This window comes from Gracilinanus agilis, chromosome 3, assembly GCF_016433145.1.
Source record: "Gracilinanus agilis isolate LMUSP501 chromosome 3, AgileGrace, whole genome shotgun sequence".
NCBI lineage: Eukaryota > Metazoa > Chordata > Mammalia > Didelphimorphia > Didelphidae > Gracilinanus > Gracilinanus agilis.
The window spans coordinates 343268426-343291262 of NC_058132.1; the positions used below are offsets into that span (position 1 = coordinate 343268426).

Below are 22837 nucleotides of genomic sequence, written 5' to 3' on the forward strand. Positions count from 1 at the left end.
TTAAGAATCAAAAGAATAATAAATTCCTTATAAGAGAAACTGGTAAGCCTTATCTAAGAAATAGATTTCCAGAAAATAACAATAAGCCAGACAAGTCAATGACTCCAAAAGAAAGCAAGAAATACTAATATAAAGTCAAAAGATTGAAAAAAATGAAAGAAAATATAAAATATTTGATATCAAAAATGACCATCCTAGAACATTATACACAGAAACAGATACACTGTGGTAAAACTGAATGTAAGGGACTTCTCTACTAACAACAATGCAATGATCCAGGACAACCATGAGGGACCTATGAGAAAGAAAGCTATACACATTAAGAAGAAGAACTGTGGGAGTAGAAACACAGAAGAAAAACAACTGCCTGATCACATGGGAGGATAGGGATATAATTAGGGATATGTACTCAAAATGGGCACTTTAGCGCATATATCAATAATATGGAAATAGGTCTTGATCAATGACACATGTAAAACCCAGTGGAATTGCGCATCGGCTATGGGAGGGGATGACAGGAGGGGAGGGATGGAACATGAATCTTATAAACATGGAAAAACGCTCTAAATTAATTAGATAAAAATTTTAAAATAAAAAAAGATGACTGTCCTAGAAAACAGGACAAGGAGAGAGTTTAAGAATCACCGTGCTTCTCAAAAGCCAAGAATATTTTCAAAAGGCTGGACGCTATATTTCAAGAAATCATGACAATAAACTGTTCAGATCCCTTGGAACCAGAGGATGAAGAAAAAAATAGAAAGAATCTACCAATTGTCTAGTGATAGAAACCACAAAAAGAGAAGTCTTAATGTGACTGCCAACATCCAAGCCTTCTCATAAATGAAAAAATATTGCAAGTCTTCAGAAAAGAAGCAATTGAAATACCAAGGAATTTAGCCAAGATCACCATACATCACAAGATCACTGTGTGGATCCCTTTTGCTTGACTGTCCTTATTTGCTACAAGAAATTTTTCTTTCTCTTCACTTTTTAAATTGGTGTGTGGGTTGAAGAGAGAAGAGTTAGCAATACTGATCTCTAGGCCTGGCTCTCAATCCACTGAGCTACCTGGCTGCCCCCCTAAAAATATTTTTAAAAGAGCAAGTGCAAGTTATAATAAATGCAGGTAGGAACAAAAATGTATATTTGAGAAATGCCCATTGAATTGAAAGGTAAAAAGGATGAATGGGAAAAAGGCATTATGTTAAGATGGTAGTTTTAGTACATATTCTGACAGCCAATATAGTAGTATCTATGAACCATAAATTAAGAGTTGAATGGTTTACAGTAATCTGAAATCAAAATATTAACAGTTTGGGTTAATGATAAATTGGATTATGTATATTTGTGGGCTGGTAATATTAATCTGAGGGGCAAAGACCTCATCAATCAGATAACACTTCTCAAAAAGAAGCAATTTATTAAAAGTACTAGAAGGGAAATAGAGAAAATAAAAAAAAGTCAAGTCAATTAAAAAACATCAAAAGTATTGTGTTAATTATTCAATACCTGATCTTCATGGCAGACTTCAGAATGTAAGAGACTGAACAGCTGTTTAACTTCTTGGTCAATTTCTTTCCCAGACCACTGCTTATTTAGCATGCTTTTAAGTCCTAGAAATGAATTTTCAAAGATATTCAGAGATTATAAATATATTTTCTTCAGCTAATTTTCAGAAAAGCATTTATATCAGAGTTGAGTTTTAAATTTTTTTTAAAAGCCACTGTTTTTTTCCATTCTCAGTGTCAAAATTGAAGTGTCTTGAGATTCTTCATACCCTTATTCTGATGCAACTCAAAATTATAGATTTGAGGCTTACCATACAGTCTTGTGTTTTCTCAACTGAAAAAAGTACCCAGGTACCCTAACTTGATCTCCAAGAGGTAAAGTAGAGATAAAGCAAGAGGTATTCAGCACATATTCTAAAGACATGTTAAAAATAAGTGTTTCCCATAGGTGAGAAAGATAATATGGCTTTCTAGTGTAGCATGCACAGTTGGCAAACTCAGGTTTTTTACTGATGGTTTCATTTTCTTTGAGCTAGCCAATCTTTTCTAGGCCTCATAATCTCTTAATTGAACAAGTTTTCAATACTGATCATTATTCCAAAAATTCTGAGTAAGATGTATAAGCACTGTTGCTCAGATATTAGCAAAAAAAATTTTATTATGATCAAATTCTGTCATAAGTTTCATGGAGCATTCACATTTTATAGTTTCAGAATTTTTTTTCTTTTCTTTTTTTTTTTTAAACCCTTACCTTCTGTCTTGAAGTCAGTATTGTGTATTGGCTCCAAGGCAGAAGAGTGGTAAGGGTAGGCAATGGGGGTCAAGTGACTTGCCCAGGGTCACACAGCTGGGACGTGTCTGAAGCCAGATTTGAACCTAGGACCTCCTGTCTCTAGGCCTGGCTCCCAATCCACTGAGCTACTCAGCTGCCCCCAGTTTCAGAATTTTTAATGATACAGTAAACAAGCATTTTCCCCTAGCATTATTAACAAACAAAAGTTTTAACTATTGTTTCTTACCTATACAAACCTCATACCTGTAGTTCTTTGGTTATTTTCATTTGTGTCCATCTCTTCATGACCCCCTTTATTTAAGGATTTTCTTAGCAAAGACATTGAAGTGCCTTTTCCTTCTCGAGCTCAATTTTCAGAGGAAATTGAGGAAAATGGGGTTAAGTGACTTGCCCAGGGTCATACTGCTAGTGTCTGAGGCTGGATTTGAACTTAGATATTCCTCAATGATGTTTACAATTATGACTCTGGTGTCAGGTTTCTTAAGGGGCCTTCTGGATTATCAAAGATAAATTATGTTCACTATTGTTTCAGTGTTAAGTATATTTGTATTTTAACACAAATACTGTATTCCAATTCTTTCAAAATCTAGAGCTTTTATAAGGAATTATGAACTGCTTAATTTCATAAGAACTGGAAAGACTTCCATGAACTGATGCGGAGTGAAATGAGCAGAACCAAGAGAACATTGAATGAAGTAACTGAAACATTGTAGTACGATCAAATGTAATAGTCTTTGCTACCAAAAGCAATGCAATGATCCAGGACAATCCTGAGGGATTTATGAGAAACAATGCTATCCACATCTAGAGAAAGAATGGTTGGAGAAGAAATGCAGAAGTAAACATATGATTTATTACTTGTTTATATGGGTAAATGATTTGGGGTTTTGAATTTAAAAGTTTACTCTATTACAAAAATGAATAATGTGAAAAAAACCTATAGCTTAATAGTAAATACTGTCAGTTTTGGTTAGTGTATTGGTTACTTTTTGCTGAACTTTTTTCCCCCTTATATTCTTTCTAACTAGGGGTGGCTTTCCAGGAAGGGCCAGATTGGCAAAGAAAGTTGAAGGGTAATTGCTATTTGATTAAATAATAAAAATATATTTAAAAAAATTTTAAAGAAATGCTCAAACATATTTCAATTATTCTTCTTTGTCTAGCTGTACTGTCAATAGAGCAAAATCAGAAATCATTAAAATTCCACTCCCCACATCAACTTATGATCTGATTTGTCTATAGAATTCCTAGCATAAAAATTTCCTCTATCAAAGCAGTCCTGCAACTATTCTGTATCTTAAAGTCTTAAAGATTTGCCTGGAACACTACATGATTCAGTGACTAGCCCAAGATCATAGAACCAGCATGTGTCAGAAGCACAATTTAAACCCAGATAGATCTTCTTGACTCCAAGGCCAGCCCTTTTCAGGCTGACCTTTTTAGAAAATAATATGAATTTGTTACTACAAGTAAGTCATCATTGGACAAATTAGGCTCCATTATAGAGAAAATCCTTAATGACACTAGCAATAGCAAAAATGGTATTTTACAGTACACCTCAATTCTTTTTTTCTTCATTATAGCCGAGTAAAATGCTTTTCTTTTGTCAATCTCAAGACAAAAAATATATTGTATACATTACCTGTATACCGGCTACTCAGCAGCATAATTATTTCTGGATGAGAACTGGCCATCAACAGCAATAGTTTTATGGCAACACTTCCAATAACAAGACTAGTTGAAGATGAAAGCTTAAAAATAAGTTCATCTAAAATAGAATGAAGGACTTTTTCTTTTATTGTAAGCAAGTCTCCGCTAATAAAACAAAAAGAAACCCAAATAATATTAGTGGCTGGAGCAAATGTGTTAAAATTAATTTCAAAAAAGTTCTACTTCTCTGACAACTGACCACAAAACAGTGTTTTGATTCACATGATTACTAATCCTGAAATATGCTGCTTGGCTCTAAAAATACATCAATTCATATCAGCAAGTATTTTTTGACAGCTATGCGCAAAGTACTATTCTAATTACTGCTAAAGATTAAAAACATATATGAATTAAGTTCTACCCTTTCAAGGAGACTATAATTTAGGTGGAGACAAGAAAAAAATTTAAATGCTGCTAAAATATTTGGTGTTTTATTATTTATTACCTTGTGACATCTCAGCTCAAATTATACTGTTAGTATGTTACTATCTATACAGTTCATCTGACTACTATGTACTATCTTGCCTTGAATAGAAGAAAATATCACAGAGCATACTGAAAATGAATGAACACTTATTGAGCATTTATCATTGTGCTAAATCCATTAAAGATAAAAATAGAAAAATTGAGACAGTTCCAAATGTCAAGAACACAAACCCTAATTAAGAGGACAACATTTAAGTTAAACTGCAAGATGGATTAAAGTTCTAAGGGTGCAGTGATAAGGTAGATGGAAAGAACTGAGTCCTTAGGGTACACTGGTAGGTTGGATGACAGTGCTTAAGGGTTTGAAGGGCAAAGAAACATGGCCAAGGGGGTCTTAGGCCAATGGTTAAGCCTTGGTCATTCTCCATTTCACTGGAGGTATTAAAGCAGGTATCTCTTGAAAATCTCTTAACTGTTCCTAAAAAGCTGGCCTACAGGGTCTGGGTGACCAGGGGATTGGAGGAGAGATAGAAGAAAATGGAGGGGACTGGGATGGGTCCCCAAATAGACACAATTATTTGCCAAAAGTACAGATGACTGTAAGATTTAACAAATTTGAATGACATGGCAACAGTATGATTTTTTTAAAACCACCACCATCACTTTTCCCCACCTACTCCATCCCTAATCTTTTGTAATCCAGTGCTATGGGATGGTCTTCTAACTAAGCCAATCTTCTCATTGTCCTCCAACAAGTCTTATAGTTTCTAAAGCTCTTCACCAATTCAGGCTCATAACTTCCTTCAAGATCCAGCTTGAAAATTTATTGCCCCACCCCACCATTTTCACTGACTAATTCCACCACAATTTGATGACATCTTTTATTTGATGCTCCATTAGCACTGATGCCTATTATTATGACCTCTAAGGTCTTAAGTGGCTTCTACTCCACAACATGTTTTCAAATGCTGCTTTCCTATTATTAATTCCTTGACTTTTGTTTGCTTAGTGTCTTCAACTAAATTGCAACCAACCTACCAAATGGATCAAGTCATATTTTTTCCTGTATTTCTCCACAGTAACTAATATTGTTGTATGGAGCACTTTATGGGATCAATTAAGATTTACTACATGGACTGTATAATGAAGCATTTTACAGAGCACTGCTGACCTTCCATATACTGGGAAAAGAAAAGGGGCATCTTCAGTTTTGATGTTTTGCGAAATACTAATAGTACTTCTAGGCTCTAAAAAAAGTTCTACTGTGTATTAAGTTTTCAGCACCTTATGATTCTGTCTTTTGTTTTTTCTCTAGGGGGCAGCTGGGTAGCTCAGTGGATTGAGAGCCAGCCCTAGAAATGGGAGGTTCTAGGCTCAAATCTGGCCTCAGACACTTCCTAGCTGTGTGACCCTGGGCAAGTCACTTGACCCCCATTGCCTAATCAATCAATCAATCAATCAATCAATAAAAAAGAAAAATACTGTTATTTCTCAAGTAACAGGTACCTAGAATGTAGACTAGTTTGTTTCCTAAAAATTGATATAAATTGAATACATTTTACTTCAGGGAAAAAATTATGTAAAACCAAGTTACCTTTTGACTTGTAGCATGTTCTGTAATACAGTCATGATTGCAGATCCTGTTTTAATATCATCAGTTTGCAACAAATGTAAAAAATGATCACTTTGTAGTACTGTAGGAATAGAAGGAAAAAGCAAAGATCAAAGAAGTGAATATTAGGAAGACAAAGATAAAGCTTCAGTATTAAAATAGTTTCAAAATTCAGCATTTCCTGCTCTTTATACTCTACAGTAAGGTTTCTAAAGTCAATAAGTTTCAATAATCATAAATATGAATCATATCAGTTTTAGTGATTGTATAAAATAATTAAAATTTTATAACTACTACAGACCAATGAATTTCATTGAGGCTTTTCTGATTCCATGATTTAATATGTTCTTAATCTTTAAATTATTCTTTTATTTTAAAATTGTTTAAGGTAGTGCAAAGGAGATAGATAAGCAGGGAAATGTTGGTACTTCCATGTTAAATGCAACACATACTTTTTAAAAGTCATATGTAATTGATTCAGAGTTTCATTTACAATTCTTTTTCATATCTTCTTTGCATGTGAGAATGTTCATGTGTTTAATTACCCATTTCATAATTTTTTTAATGAATTCTTAGATTTTCCAGGAAAATGATTTTGAGACTGAGGCTTATGTATTTTAAAAATTTTGTATATAGATTATTTCTGGCTATAATTTCTTATTATAAAAATATTATGAGATTCAATGACTGGCTTTTGATCTGTTGGTAAGTGATCCCCCTTTTTTTTTGCCTTCTTGCAGCTTTCAAGGCTTTTCTGTTTTAGTTTTTAAATCTGTCAATATAATGTGAACTGAATTTCTGTTTTCCCCTTCTTGGGGTATGAATTCTTTCTGTCTTAGAACCAGAGATTCTATTACCAGGACTATGTCCCAAGGAAGATATTAATATCCAGAGAAGTCTCACTCTCAAAAGAAGAAAAATGTCCATATAAATATATTGGTTCTAACTTAGTGTGGCTATCTAATGGGCTTCAGCCCTGTTGCAGTCAGAATTTGGGTGATCTACCAGTATCAGCCTAAACAGCAGCAGAGGCTATAATGCATGGACTACCATGCCTAGCTTTAGGTTCTGTTTACTTTCTAGAAACCTCAATGATTCCATTTTGATTAGTCTTTCAAGTCTATCACTTTTAATGAAATTGTTATCCAGTCTTTTTCCAGCTGAATTATCTTCTGAGCTTTTCCCAAATTGAATTGTCTTCATCAATTCTATCCTTTATTATGATGTTTAATAGCCTCTATTAATGTTTTTCTATTTCCCATGCCATTTCCAAACTGATATCTTATTTTATTCCAAAATTCCTTGTATTTTGTGCATTTAATTTTTTCTTTCTCTTTAAAGTATTTTCTCCCAGTACACAAAAATAATTTTTAACATTCTTTTTTGTGCATTTAATTTTTATTCAATTCCCTGAGTGTTTATTTTATTGATTTTATTGTATCTGAGAATTTACTATGTTGTTGCTGGTGCAATTGTTGATATTATTTCAGTACATGTTAAGTTTTTTTAATTAAAATTTTTGTTTTGAAACAAAAGTGATTACTCAACAAATGCCCTAAATTTTTTTTACAAAGTTTATTCCAAAAGTTTGTTAGCAAAAAGGAGGGAAATACTTTGATAGTTTGGCATTATGGTACTAACAATATTGACTGTTGTAACTGAGTGGTTTTGTTGCCTCAATGTTGTGTTGATATTGCTACAGATATAGTGTATAGTTTCTTTGGCTCTACATATACAGTTACACTATGTCACACTCTATGTCACTTCATAAGAGCCTTCTAATGTTTACCTGATTTCTTTGTATCTGCTATTGTTTATAGTGTAATTCCATTGCACTTATATCAAAAATCTGTTCATCCTTTTCCCAATTACTGAGCAGAGATAGTCCGACGTTCTGTTATCATTTTTTTTTTAAACCCTTACCTTCCGTCTTGGCGTGGTAAGGGTAGGCGATGGGGATCAAGTGACTTGCCCAGGGTCACACAGCTAGGAAGTGTCTGAGGTCAGATCTGAACCTAGGACCTCTGGTCTCTATGCCTGGCTATCAATCCACTGAGCTACCCAGCTGTTCCCCCTCCCCTTTCTGTTACCTTAAATAATGATTCTATGGACATATTTTCTAGTTATGAGAGTGGGACTTTTCTTGATTTTAGTAACTTTCATATAGTCCTAATAGTAGAATCTCTAAGTCTCTCAAATTTAGTTATTTTTCTTGATTAATTCCAAATTGTTTTCCAGACTGATTAAATCAATTCACAGCTTCACCAAGCAATTGACTGACACACCTGTGTGCCCATAGCCCCTCCAAGAATCTTTGCTAGCTTCATGGCTAGTAGATGAATCTAGGGGTCATTTTAATGAGCATTTTTCTGATTATTAGTCATTCTGAACCTTTTTGCAAGTACTATTGATAATTAAGATTTCTTCTTTATTACATTGTTTATATCTTCTCATCACTAGTCTAATGGGAAATAGTTCATATTTTATAGACTAGGTCAATTCTCTATAGTCTAAATATCAGACTTTCAGAATTGAATGTAGATTTCCTACCTCCAATATTTATATTTTCTTCCAAATCTGGTTGCATTTTATTTGTATAAAAGTATTACATTTCTATATAATTGAGATTGTCTATTTTGCCTTCTACACTGGTGTGGTTACACATCTTTTTACTATATAATTATGAAAGTTATTTTCTTTTCTCTAAGTTTTTTATGGCATCCCATTTTATGGTTAAATATAGTATAAATAGTACTTTATTGTGATATAATATGCAAGATGCTAATTTAAAGCTCTATTTTTCCAACCTGCTTTCTAGCTTTCCCTACTGGGAAAAAAAAGTTTATTTTTGTCAAATACACTGTCTCTTTCTGTTTGTTTTCTTAGGTATATGCAATACTAGGCTTTAGGACACATTTGTTTCTACGTCAACTTTATTTAGTGTGTTCTACTGATCTACTTTTCTATTTTTTTTATTCAAAACCAGTACCAAACCTCTTCCTGTAATAGCAAAAATTATATTCCTTAATATTCTTTCCTTTTAACTCCTCTCCAAATGACTGTTATTTTGTCTGATTATAAAGTATCTTTTTAGTAATTTAAGCACTGTCACTAAATTGGTAGTCTGATTTGGCTAATATCGTTTTTATTAAGCTATATAAGCAATAAAAAAATGAAAGCTGAGCTCATCTCCTTTGATCATATTCCATCTTCTAATAAATCAATAAGTATTAAGTGCCTACCATGCACTAGGCACTGTGCTAGATACTGGGAATAAACACCCTCTTTCTCTGTCACAGTCTATTTCACCTTAGGCAACCTTGAGATCAAAGACACTCCTATTAGGGAAGGATCTATAAGAGGAGCCAATAGCATATGGAGACCCCTGGATTCAAATCATGGGAGCAATGGTCAGTAAGAATCACAACATGGCAACAAAAAAAATGGTTTTATTCAATGGGGAGATCATGTTTCCAACAGCATGGGAAACTCCAGTAAAGATTCTATGAAATGGCAGCTGACAGGAAGAACTTTCTGGTATGGCTGGATCAAAAAGGATACAGGCTTCAAAAATATGCCTCATTTGGGTAAATCTTTTATAGCTAGACCACATGTGGATATGTAAAAATGAGTCCTATACTTCATCAAACAGTCCCCAGATAATGGGGATCAACTTGAATTCAAGCAGTGACTACTACTACCTGGCAAGAAAGATGCTGATAGTTTTGTAGGCCAAATTCAGAAGGCAGTTACTACTTAACTTTAAGTTACCAGTTAAGAGAGACCTGTGGGCAACTAGGTGGCCCAGTGGTTTGAGAAATGCCCTAGAAATGGGAGGTCCTCGGTTCAAATTTGCCCTCAGACACTTCATAGCTGTTTGACCTGGGCAAGTCAGTCACTTAACTCCCACTGCTTATCCCTTACAGCTCTTCTGCCTTGGAACCAATACACAATATTGATTCTCAGATGGAAGGTAAGTGTTTTATTTTAAGAGAGAGGCCCTTTGCTCATCCTGTATTTTTTTCTTTTTTTTTTTTTAAACCTTAACAACAACAAAAAACCTTACTGCCTAAGTATTAGTAACTAAGTATTAGTTTCAAGGCAGAAGAGTGGTAAGAACTAGGCAAATAGGGTTAAGTGACTTGCTTAGTCATACAGTTACACCCTTATTTGTCTAGTTTCCTCAAAATTTCCTCTTTTACAACAAAGGTTCAGGTTTCAATCTATAGTTTGTAAAGCAGAGACTTAATGTCAAGATAACTCAGTGAGTCACAATGTTAACTTCTAGAAGAACAAAAGAAAAGATCAGATCTTAATCTGGGAAGGGAACAGAGTTGCTTTAGAATCTGGGCTCAGAAGATCTGAGGGCATTTTTCCCTTTCTTTATATCCCAGTACTTAGCACATTGCTTGGCACTTAGTAAGCATTTTTAATAAATGCTTAATGACTGACTAAAATGTAGACAGAAGAAAATTTCATTTTGGTATCATCTCCAACTAGTATAATATGTTCACTCTACAAATAAAATGTTAATGCTATAGTCATCATACAGATATATTTCTCTTTGTGGTATTACTTCAAGGCAGTTTCACTAAGCATTTGTTAGTATGAAAAAATATATGTATATGTACATTTGTGTGTTTTATTTTTTATTTATATTTACTTATATGCTTTAAAAAACAATTATGTGGACTCACTAATGGCATTAAAATCTATGATGATCATTTAATTGTTATTTTGTTCTGTGCTTACCCCACTTAATCTTCTCTTACCATATTTAGTGAGCTGAATATGCCCTCCTAGTAACCAGCACAGAGAGTCTATCACACTTTGGAAATGCCACAAGAATTCATCTTTTTCTTCATCCTTTTTGCAAAGAAAACAGCAACTTTTATATATCTCTGCCTTTTCTGTTGTTAAGATATCCATTTCCTGGGACACATAGATTGCTCAGGTCATTTACCTCTAGTCTATTCCATTGATCCACCCTTCTATACTATCTCTTAGCAAGTACCACATTATTTTGATGAATACTGCTTAATAGTACAGTTTAAGATCTGTCATTGCTAGGCCACCATCCTTCACGTTTTGTTCTCTCAGATAAATTTTAGTATTATTCTTTCTAGTTCTATAAAATAATTTTTTGATAGTTCAATAGGTATGGCACTGAATAAATTCATTTGGTTAGGATTGCCATTTTTATTATATTATGTCGGCCTACCCATCAGCAATTAATGCTTTTCCAACTGATTAGATCTAGTTTTATTTGTGTGAAAATGTTTTGTAATTGTGTTCATATAATTCCTGTGTTTGCTTGGCAGATAAGATTCTCTAATAATTAATATTTTCTAGAGTGATTTTAAATGGAATTTCTAACTCGTTGCTTATTTTTGTCAGAAATACATAGAAATGCTGATAATTTATATGGGTTTATTTTTGTATTCTGCAACTTTACTAGAGCTATTATTTCCGCTAGCTTTTTAGTTGATTTTCTAGGATTCTCCAAGTATGCCATCATATCATCTGCAAAGAGTGATAGTTTAGTTTCCTTATTGCCAACTTTAATTCCTTCAATTTCTTTTTTTTCTCTAATTACTATAGCTAGCATTTCTAGTACAATAAATCCTGGCTTCCCAGTGTATATGAAAGTTATGTTTACACTATATAGTACTACTACTAGTAGTCTCTTAAATGTGCAATATTATGTCTAAAAAAACATACATATACCTTATTTTTAAAATATTGCTAAAAATACTATCATTTGAGACCTCAATGAGTCGTAATCTTTCTGGGGTGGGGTTGAGGTTCTTGCTTCAATGTTGATGGGTGATAACTGATCAAAAAGTTGGTTGCTGAAGGCAAATTACTGGGGCAATTTCTTAGAATAAGGCACCAATAAAGTTTGCTTCATTAATTGACTCTTCTTTTCATTTGAATACTTAGAGGTCATTATACAGTTATTAATAAGCTTAATTTCAATAATTGTGTTTCAGAGAATAGGAAGGTCCAAGGAGAGGAAGAGAGGTCAAGGAACAGCTGGTCAGCAGACCAGTTAGAACACACCCATTTATTGATTACATTTTCTGTCCTATATGGGTGTGATTCTTGGTATCCCAAAACAACTATAATACTAACATAAAAGATCACTGATTACAAAGCCTCATAATATATAAAAAATGAAAAAGTTTGAAATATTGCGAGAATTACCAAAATGTGACAGAGATTTGATGTGAGCACATGCTATTGGAAATGAAACTTGCTCAGTGCAGGGTTGCCACAAACATAAAAAATGCAATTATCTGCAAGAAGCAATAAAGCAAAGTGCAATAAAACAAGGCATGCCTGTAAAGTGGTCATTTATAATGACAGTTTAGGTAATTTGTCCCAACAGTTCCTCAATCTCATCTTTAAGTTCCTTAAAAACTCCTGGACCATTACATCCCAGTTGAGATACACAAAGATGATTCCTGTACATTTTCTCGCTATCTGATTGCCAAAGAAAAAGAGGGATTGGAAAACTCTTAAGCTTTCTTGGTAGTCAAAGACAAAGAATTCACTTGCTCAGTCTCTCTGGCGTTGCTGCTTCATTCCTTTTGCACTATGAACAAAGGGGTCCCACTGATCCTCTGGCTGGCTTCATATGCCCACTAAGAATCTTTTATGATTAAGTTTTACATCTAACTCATATTAAAGTAGTTTGAAAGGAATAGAGCACTATACAAATGTAGATAATGTAATTATCTTTATTTGAAAATGAAATACTAAATTATTTATGTTTTGAAAATGTTAAGACCGTATCATCAATGACTTCCTGTTTTCTTCTTGCAAATCAGTAATGAGAGAAAAACCACATTTTTATTCTCTACCCTTAGAGGGAGCTGTTAAAAGTATTGTACTTAGAAAGCAAAATCTTCCCTCCTCTTCTGTATCCATGTAAGGGCTAGGGAGAATTTTACCACTTTCAAGACTAGTTCTTCTTCCATTTTCTTCTTTTGGTTGCAATCCCCCCCCCCCGCCCCAAAAGTCACAAGTTGCCAGCTTAATTTTTAACTTCATTTTCCATTAAATTACCTACTGAAAAAAATATTATTTTTCTTAGATAGTAGAAATGCCTTTTCGAGGTTTGAGTATATGCACATACCTTAACTGCACTGATGTAACACTTTTGCAATCGCCTCCCTAAAATTAGGAAATTATCTGCAGCTGAAGGAAGCAAATTATTATAAAACTCTTCTGTCTCTTCAGTTGGCTCCAAGCCCACACAGCATTGGCTAAAACAAGAACATGGTTTTATGTGTGATTTGGTTTGTATTTATTACAAATGTTTGTTGAACACTAAAACTAAATGTTCAACATTTTTAGCCACAATTCCTTAGCATCTTTTTCCTCCCACAAAAAAACAAAAGGCTTTTTTCTTCAAAATCAAACTGGTAACTTTCAGAAAAAGTAAACTTACTTGGGAAAAATGAACAGACTATGGATCAAACCAGTAATTAAATCCAAACTTAGCAATCATGTGACTGACAGTGTCAAAGACTGCAGTGAGGTCAAGAAGTTTGAGAATGAAAAAAGGCCATTAGATTTGGAAATTAAGAGATAGGTAATTTTAGAAAGAGCAGTTTTGATCGAATGAAGTTGAAACCCAAACTACAGAATTAAGAAGTGAGTGAAAGGGCAGATGGGTGACTCAGTGGATTGAGAGCCAGGCCCAGAGATGGGAGGTCTTGGGTTCAAATCAGACATTTCCTAGCTGTGTGACCCTGAGCAAGTCACTTAACCCCCACTGCCTAATCCTTACCACTCTTCTACCTTAGAACCAATACTGTGTGTATTAAACACACAGTATTGGTTCTAAGACAGAAGGTAAGGGTTTTAAAAAAAAGTGAGTAAAAAAAAGTTGAAGCACATGTTGTAAATGCCTTCTAACAGTTTAACCAGAAAAGGGAGAAGAGATACAAGGTTGAAAGCTAGTAGGAATGGATGGATGGATGATGTTTTGAGGATAGGGAGATACAAGAATATTTGTAGGCAGAAGAGAATTAACCAGTAAATAGGGAGAGACTTTAAGAGACAGTGGAAATTATAGGGAGGGCAATCTGCTGGAGATAATGAGATAGATGCTAAAAGGCCTCCAATAAAGGAGAATCCACTATCCTGAGGTGGGTCTGTGTCTTTTTTTTTTTTTTTTTTTTTTTTGGACACTCAGAATACGAAGACAAAAACAAAAGAGCTCTTACCTCAAGGAACCTAAGAGGTATTATTGCCAAAGATTATGAAGTCTTTGACAAATAAAACAAAGAAATCTGCTTAGGTGAAGGTAGTACCTAAGAATGGGGTTTGAATTTCTGGATCATGGCTTAAAATATAAAAATAATAGACTCCAGATTAGAAATGGTATACATCTAACAAAACCTAGTAAGAATATATTTTCTGGATGTCTTACAATGGCTTTAAACTGAAAAGGAAGGAGAGTATAGCTCATGGAAGAAGAATAGCTAAGACACTTAGAACTTTGGAGGGCAAAAATTCATAGACAAAAATACAATGAAAATGCCAGTAATAAAATATATTAACTTAGGTATGTAAAGACACAAATATTCCCTTTATGATAGAGGAGAGAAAAGCCAGGCATAATATGACATGTACCCAAAATTTGGAAATGGCGAATTTTAAAGGGTTTAGAGAAAGGAGAAGTGGTAGGATACAATTCTTCTAGTGTTGTTTTTTTTGGAACAAAGATGGTCTTAAGAGTTCTAGAAATATGCTTTATCATATGCAAGAAGAAAAGTATGTCAAACCAAGAACATCAAAAAGTGCTGGGGATTCCCCCATAAAAAAGCTGCATCTTATGATACCAGAAAAGTGTAAAATTGAGGTGTAGGAAAAAAAGTCCCACAGACCAAACTAATTCTGGAATGATATTTTCCACTTTAAAGAAATCCAAGTAGAAAATAAGCCAATGCGTTTCTGGTGTGTATGTTTTCTGTGAGGAACCTAGAGAGTCATAATTAAAAATCCAGACCCCTGTATAACATTATAATGAAACAGGTTTGTCTGTAGGAATTCCTAACTTACAGACCTTTGGTTTCCAGACCTCTCTCCCTTAACTGAACGAATTCCTTCCTTCCAGACCTCTCCCCTGCTGGAATGCTTACCTTCCAGACCTCTCCCTTGAAGGAGCACCTACCTTGAAGACATCCCCCTACTATCCCACCCCCTGCTGCCTAAAAACGCAGCTCAGCACAGGTCATGGTCCCACATCAACTTGGTTGGTGTGAGTCCCTTAGCTTAAGCTAAGACAATAAATAAAGTCTCTTTGCATTTTGCATTGTTGGTTCAGACTCATTTATTGGGATAAGTCCCCGGGCACTTCATCTGGTTGTTATGATGTGGCTGGCTACAGGTTTTTGGTAAAATATAATTTTTCATCATTTTAGAAAAATCAATTACTTTTTCATATTTAACCCTTGCCTCATCCTCACTGAAAAAATAAAGGTATCTCCCCGTTTCCTACTTGTCATGCTTTTCTCTTCCATGCAAATAAATTTGTTTCCCATACAAAGTATGCCTATAGGTCTGCTTTTATTTTAAACAAATATAAAAAAATATTCAAATGAGCTTTGTCCTCTCAGGCTAAATGTTCATTCGAATGATGGGCTTGAACATTTTTGGAATTGTTTTCATCATCATTTTCATTCTTCTAAATAACCTTTATGGCAGCTAATCTTTGACTTCTGAAAGTGGATTTTATTTCTGCAAATTGCAAAAAGCCATTTGAGGACAAGATTAGAAAATATGGTGAGTATTCAAGCTAGATAATGCCAGAAATGTTCCTTTTGGTCCTGAACCAAAGTTTATTGTTCCTTTATTATTTATTTCACCTAGCACTATATATATAGCAGATTCTTAAAAAAAAAAACAAAAAACTTGAGAAAAGACTACCACCTACAAAAGGAAACTCTTAAAGAGCTTTTCTAAAAATGTTGCTAGCAATGGCACCATTGATATAGATGTATTGCCTTCCAAAATGACTACTTTAATAGACAATGGTCATGGATATATAGTGAATATATGAATTCTGAAGTTTGCTATTAAAAAAATGGGAGAGGAGAAAATCAGTCTCATTACTTAAGAGTCACACTTAGATAATGAAGATCTATATGCACTTATGATATGTAATTCTTCTTTCATGAGCCAGCTTGCTTAAATAAAGTTAGAACCATAAACCCTTTGGGCTTTGGTAGGCTTTTCCACTTAGAGCCTCTTTCAGCAAATGGGCTCACTTCTACAGCTTTCCAAACCATAAAAATTAAAACAAAAAAACCTAGCCCTCTACTAGGTGGCACCTTACCAATCGGAAAGTACTAGAAAATGGCATTCTGATACTCCCCATTATGTAAAGAGAATAGAAGATATTAAAGATAACAGAATGCTGGAGTTACCATAGGATTTTACTCACTTAACTATTCATTCTATTTTTGTTGGGATAGGAAGAAAGCTAGATCTCTGACTTCAGAAGGTTTTTATAAATAATACTCATTTACATGTCCAAATCACTATACTTTCATTTATTTTTGAGTCTCAGGAAGACACGAGGGAAATCACAGTATAAGTAACTCTCATTCTCCAACATTCTAGCTCAGTGATTCCCAAAGTGGGTGCTACTACCTCCTGGTGGGTGCTGCAGCAATCCAGGGGGGCAATGATGACCACAGGTGCATTTATCTTTTCTATTAATTGCTATTAAAATTTTAAAAAAGTTAATTTCCAGGGAGCTAAGTAATATTTTTTCTGGAAAGGGGGTGGTAGGTCAAAAAAGTTTGGGAACCACTGGTCTAGCTAATGAAATTTTTCTTATAAAAATTTAAGAGGTGGGGTGGGGTGAGGCAGTTGGGTGGCTCAGTGAATTGAAAGTCAAGCCTAGAGACAGGAGATCCTAGGTTCAAATCTGCCTCAGACACTTCCTAGTTGTGTGACCCAGGGGCAAGTCACTTAACCTGCATTGCCTAGCCCTTAGCACTCTTTTGCCTTGGAAACCAATACACAGCATTGATTCTAAGATGGAAGGTAAGGGGGGGAGGTGTGTGTGTGTGTGTATATATACAGACACACATATACAGACATACATACATATACACACACACATACACACACATAAACAGGGGATTCCAGAATGAAAAGGGAAATAAGAAGAGTAAGAATTAACTCTTGATTCATTTCTTTACCTTACCTTAATATTTGTGCAAGCTGGGAAATAGTCAACCAACCGCCTTGGATTTTGGCACCATCTTTTCTAAGGACCAATAGGCAATACTGAATGAGGTCATAGCAATAAATGTCCTGCTTAATCTTCTTTAATTCTGAGCTTCCCAAAGGGGCACTGTTTATAATTTCTGAGGCAAAAGGAAACAAAGCTATATTAATTTACTTCTACCACAATTGCCATAGCTTTTAAAAATTACTTAATAATTTAAAAATATATCAGAAAGCAACATGACTTGTTCAAAGACATTTATGATTTAATCCTGTTTTGATAGGATTGGATTATAAGGATTCAAAGAAAGATATATAGCTTGTCACCTTGTCCAACACCATTCACTAATTTCCAGGAAAGAAAATGCAAATGTGCTCTGAACCAATGGTCAGTTTAAAGCTATCTATCTACAGTTCAGAATGAGATGATTAAAATATAATCTTCCAATATAACTTTGGTAGTTGGCTTTGCTACTTAAAATATATATTGCATGATGAACACAAATAAAGTTTCTTTACCTTTTAATTTCAACAATATAACAGGAACATTTTGTTCAGGGCTTTCTGTAACCTCAGCAGCTACAGACAATATCCTTGGATCCACAACGTTTGATTCCATTTCCCACTACAAGTTAATCTTTTAATAAAAACAGTTAATACAGGCCAGTTAGAAACCTATAATACTACATTATTAAGCATTTTAAATGAGGATAAAGGTGTTAAATAACATGTCACATCTGAACTTAAACAGTTAAAAATTTAAAAGTTCATATATAGACTGGCATTGTAGAAAAAGTACCAGATCTGGAGTCAAAGAATTATTATCTTCTAGTTCCATTCTCTATATATGATTGTAGGTACCACCTGGGAAAGACTTATAGGTTTGAAATTGTGGAAGCACTTGGACAAGAACCATAAAATGGTAGCAAAAAGAGCTTTACTTAAAGTGATAAAAATGAACTGGAGTCCTGGTTTCCAGGAATAGGGAGAATCTCTCATTAAAGCTCCTGCAAATTAGAAGCCATCTGTATATGAAACTCCCACAGTTATTTAGATTGCCCTCATGTACCCTATGCAGTGGTTCCCAACTTTTTTGGCCTGCCGTCCCCTTTCCAGAAAAAATATTACTTAGAGCCCCCTGTCACATACTATCACTGCCCCCTTACAGTTATTCACCACCCCCAAATGCACCTGTGGCCATCACCGCCCACCCTGGATCGCTGCAGCACCCACCAGGGGGTGGTGGCACCCACTTTGGGAATCACTACTATAGAGTGAAGTAGGCCACATGTGCAGTTTTTCAGGGACTCCGTAATTTGTTGATGGGCAACCAAAGCTGCCCAGGGTGAAGCTCAGCATCTTGGATGTTAAGAATAAGGGAGTTCACCTGGCCAGGTTCAGGCAGTTGTCATTACATAGCTGAGCAAGTGTTGCATATGGTTCCACTGGCCAAGTTAGAGCAGACACAACTATAGTTAAAACCAAAAGGAGACAGTTTGTTCACCATGTCTTTCTGTATAAACTCTTCAGATTTCCTATTTCCTAGATTGCCTAGGTCACTGAATCTCTGGGAATGTAGGAAGAGTCCCAGTCATAGGACTTCTTTTATTGTCAGAGAATTCATATGGAAGTTTTATGAATATGATGAATATGGGAAAGCCTTTAACAAGAACCAAAATCTTATTCTCTATTAGAGAACTCATACAGGAGAAAAACCTTATCACTGGAATGAAAATGGAAAATCCTTCAGGCAGAAAGTACATTTTAATGGATAAAGAATTTATGGTGAAAAACAAAAACAACAAAACCCTATATATGTGAAAATATATCTGGAGTCAGTAGATCTGGATTCTAATTCCAATTTATCCAACTTACTACCTTGTAGAGGGGCAGGGAAGAAGGGGATACAAACAAGTCATTTCACCTCAGAGGAACATCATTTCCTTGTTCATTAAAAAAAAAAATGAGGATAGACTAAATTAACTCTAAGTACCCTTTTAGCTCCAAGTCTATAATTCTTTCATAAATGCCAATTTTGTCATATAGTTGAAAATGTCAGTTGTTTTTTGATGACTATTGTTTTCTTTATCCAAAAAGCAAAATATCCATCAAATATTATTAGTCTGCTGAACTGGGGAGGCTTCACCTTTCAATGATCCAATAAACATTGATTTCAACTAGCTTTGGCAAATAAAATTCATGGCTGAGCTTTCTGATGAAACTTCAAACTCAATCCAGGAAAAAAATCATTTTTAAAGTAATATTGTATCATCAAAAATCAAAGCTACTTTTCACCAAACTGTGAAAAATATATATGCACATGTAAATATAAATCTCAAGATTGAAGCAAATGGGGATACATTTTATGGCAGGAAATATTACTGAATATTGCTAACCAGAACTTAGTGATATCATTAGATTAAAAGACATATAATATGTGCACAGTGCTTGTTTTCTTCCCCCTTTTCTCATATAAAATGATGTAAATTATCATATTATTTGTAATTTTCTCATTATGATTAGTGATATAAAAATCACAATTTAGCTTGGTTGGATTTAATAAAAATTGCCCTCTCTTCTAATTCTCCATGTTATTTAAAAAAAATTTTAAATGTCATCCTTTCATAGACTTTTTCTTTCCATGGATTACCCATAAAAACTAGCACTATTTGGACTAAGCTTAAGGTGAGATTCTATGTTCTAGTTCAGTGATGGCAAAACTATGGCGGGGTGCCAACGATGGCACACAGAACACTCTCTGTGGGCACATGGCCCTCCTCCACTCCATCCCACCCCACCCCAGTTTGTTATTAGAAAGGCAGAGGGACCCAGGAGGAATGTCTCATCTCATCTCCCCTCCCCCTCTCCACCATGTCTGATAACATTTTTTTCACAACCCCCATCCCTCTGCCCAGCAGCTAATGGGAGGGGGTGGGTGGGGGGGGTGAGGTGGGTGGCTCATGGGCAGCAGAACTGGAGGGGAACTGGAGGGGAGCAGAGCGCTCAGGTCATTTCCCCTCCCTTCTCCTCCCCTCCTTCCTCTACATGTCCTAAGAACATTCCTTACATCACCCACCCACCTCCCCTGTGTAAAAGGGAACACAGTACTTACTCAGTCTGGGTTGGGGGGGCAGGCAAGGCACTCCGCTTCTAAAAGGTTCACCATCACTGTTCTAGTCCACCACAGATCTGAAGTTCAGACAGTTAGGTGATTAGACTAGGCACCTTATATTTTATTAGGATTTGACAATACTAATGTTCATGGAAGCAACACATTTATAAAAACAAAGCCCTGTAAGAATGAGCTTATTTAATGTGACAATCACATTAAATAAAAAGGTTTTACATGATTCCATTTTCTCCAGCTATAGTAATATCCCTGCTTATCAGGTCAAATTACCTCAATCACCTGTAACAAAATGACTAGGAAGCAAAAAAAGCCCCAGGACTTTTTTCTGAAACAGATCTTTGAAGTAACATTTGAAATGTATGATTAATATTTAACATCTGAAACTACATCTTGAATATTTTAAATTTTTTCTCCTTGCCAATATAAATACCTATAGATATGTATGACTGTTGGGTAAAATACAGTATTTTTCTCATTTTAGGTACTATACCACAGCTGCAACTTCTTCCACTGACCACCTGCACTATGCCACAGGAATAACTTATTTACTGAAATACTTCATTTCCTAGCGTTAATGAGAAATGAAGTATTCTACATAAGTGAATTTTCCTGATCATCCCTGAAAGGCACCAAACTTATTTTAGCTTGCATTTATTATCATATTTATATTTTATTTATTATTTTTAGTATTTATAACACACTAAACATGATTCAAACTAATACTTATGCTTCAGTGTTGTTGTAAGCAGTTGTACTATATTGTAATGATATAATAATAGTTTTCATAGTGTATTTTAATCTTATAGCTTCTGGCAAGGTTCCTCTTTTGCTGCAGCAGCACCTCCTTTAAGTTACTGATTCTAATCTGCTTTATTTTAAGGAGATAATATACATACATTTAAACTACAGGTTAAGAATTTATAAGTTCTAGATGACAGAATCAAAACATTTTGCAGTAGGAAAAGACCACAGAGCTAATCTACTCTAACCTTTTCATTTTATAAACGATAGCAGGAATTTAAGAGACAATAAATGCTAACATTTACAGATTATTTTTTAAGGTTTACAAAGAACTTTACACATACTATCTCATATTATTCTCACAATCACCCAGTTTGCTACCTAGCTTCCTTAGCTTAAGAAAATTAGTGAGTCATCTTATTATTTGCAGCTGGGACTGAAATTTGAGCCTTCTGATTTCAGGTTTACTGTTCTTTCCATGCTTCACAGATGGAAGGGTTTTCAAGATGGACAAATATGTCTCTGAGAATGTAGTTTTGGTTTCTTTAGGATTAAAGAACTTTACCATCAGTCCTTGGAGCCCAGTATTACACTACCTAGTTCAAGTTCATGCCTTTATTAGAAACAAATGCCCCCAGTGACTAAATTCCATAAATAACAGCTAACATTTATTTAAACAGTGCTTTAAAGTTTGCAAAATGTTTTACAAATATTTACCACAACTGTGAGAGACAGGTGCGATCACATACCTAAATGTATAAATTTGCTTTTAGTAAATTCGAGGCTTTTGCACACTATGCACACTGCCTCACTCAAGTGCCTAGCAAAGTCCACAGTTCACGGAAACTAATTTATCATTTTCAACCTGTCAGTTTTCTTCGAACTGTGACTTTGGGCAAGTCACTTAGCCAATTTCTTTAACTGTAAAATGGGTACAACAGCACCAACCCCACTGTGTTTTAGTGCCAAGAATATGGTTGGCGCTTAATAAAAGCTTATTTCTTCCCCCTCGCCAACTTTCAGCACACAAAGCGGTAGATCAGCGTTGCCCAGGAAACCGACGCGCCTCTCCCTAAACCCCAAAGAATCCGCTCCATAAAAGTGAGGGGGAAGGCAGGAGAGAGGGAGTTAAGCCCAGGGATAGAAAAGGAGATGGTCGATCGTGAACCCAAACCTGGGTTTGAATCTAGAGTCCATCATTTGTCTGTTAGCTGTGTATTGAGGCCTAGTAAGTTCCTTTTCGCCCCTTCTGGGCCCTAAGCTCCGCCTGTATGGTTTGGCATCAAGAACACCATTGGGTCCCTTTCCTCGCTCCAGAGCGATGCCACGCGTTGGAAACTCCCCCTTTACTGGATAAAACCGAAAATCCTTCCGCCTATAGGTCACACCACGTAGTTCGCGTACCCTTCCGCAGGCCTCTCCCCTATCCCACCCCCTCGTTTTAGAACTTGGGGGACCGTTACCTCGCACTCTTGTGGGTTTTAGCCAAAAGACGACCAGTCATGGCTGCGGTCGCTCACGTCAGAGCGAGGGGCGTCAGACCAAGCAGCCGGATGACGAATGCCCCCCTTTTTGGTTCATCTGGCTAATCGCGGCTGCGTGTACGAGAGGCGGGACTCGCGGATCGAAATCCTTTAGGTCGCTCCACTCAAAGCTCCTATGGC

General features: G+C 35.3%; 1 protein-coding gene across 1 annotated transcript in view; it reads right to left on the minus strand.

Moving 5' to 3' along the window:
• The window catches only part of IQCB1 (IQ motif containing B1), a 40438-nt gene extending 19993 nt beyond the window's left edge, over positions 1-20445 (minus strand). The window contains exons 1-8 of the mRNA XM_044666744.1: positions 20415-20445; positions 17822-17939; positions 17280-17442; positions 13191-13320; positions 10822-10915; positions 6032-6131; positions 3944-4116; positions 1510-1613 (exon numbers count right to left, since the gene is read on the minus strand). Coding sequence (XP_044522679.1) covers positions 1510-1613; positions 3944-4116; positions 6032-6131; positions 10822-10915; positions 13191-13320; positions 17280-17442; positions 17822-17921 — 864 coding nt within the window. The 5' untranslated portion in view covers positions 17922-17939; positions 20415-20445. The remainder of the gene's footprint in view (positions 1-1509; positions 1614-3943; positions 4117-6031; positions 6132-10821; positions 10916-13190; positions 13321-17279; positions 17443-17821; positions 17940-20414) is intronic.
• Positions 20446-22837: the final 2392 nt, after the last annotated feature.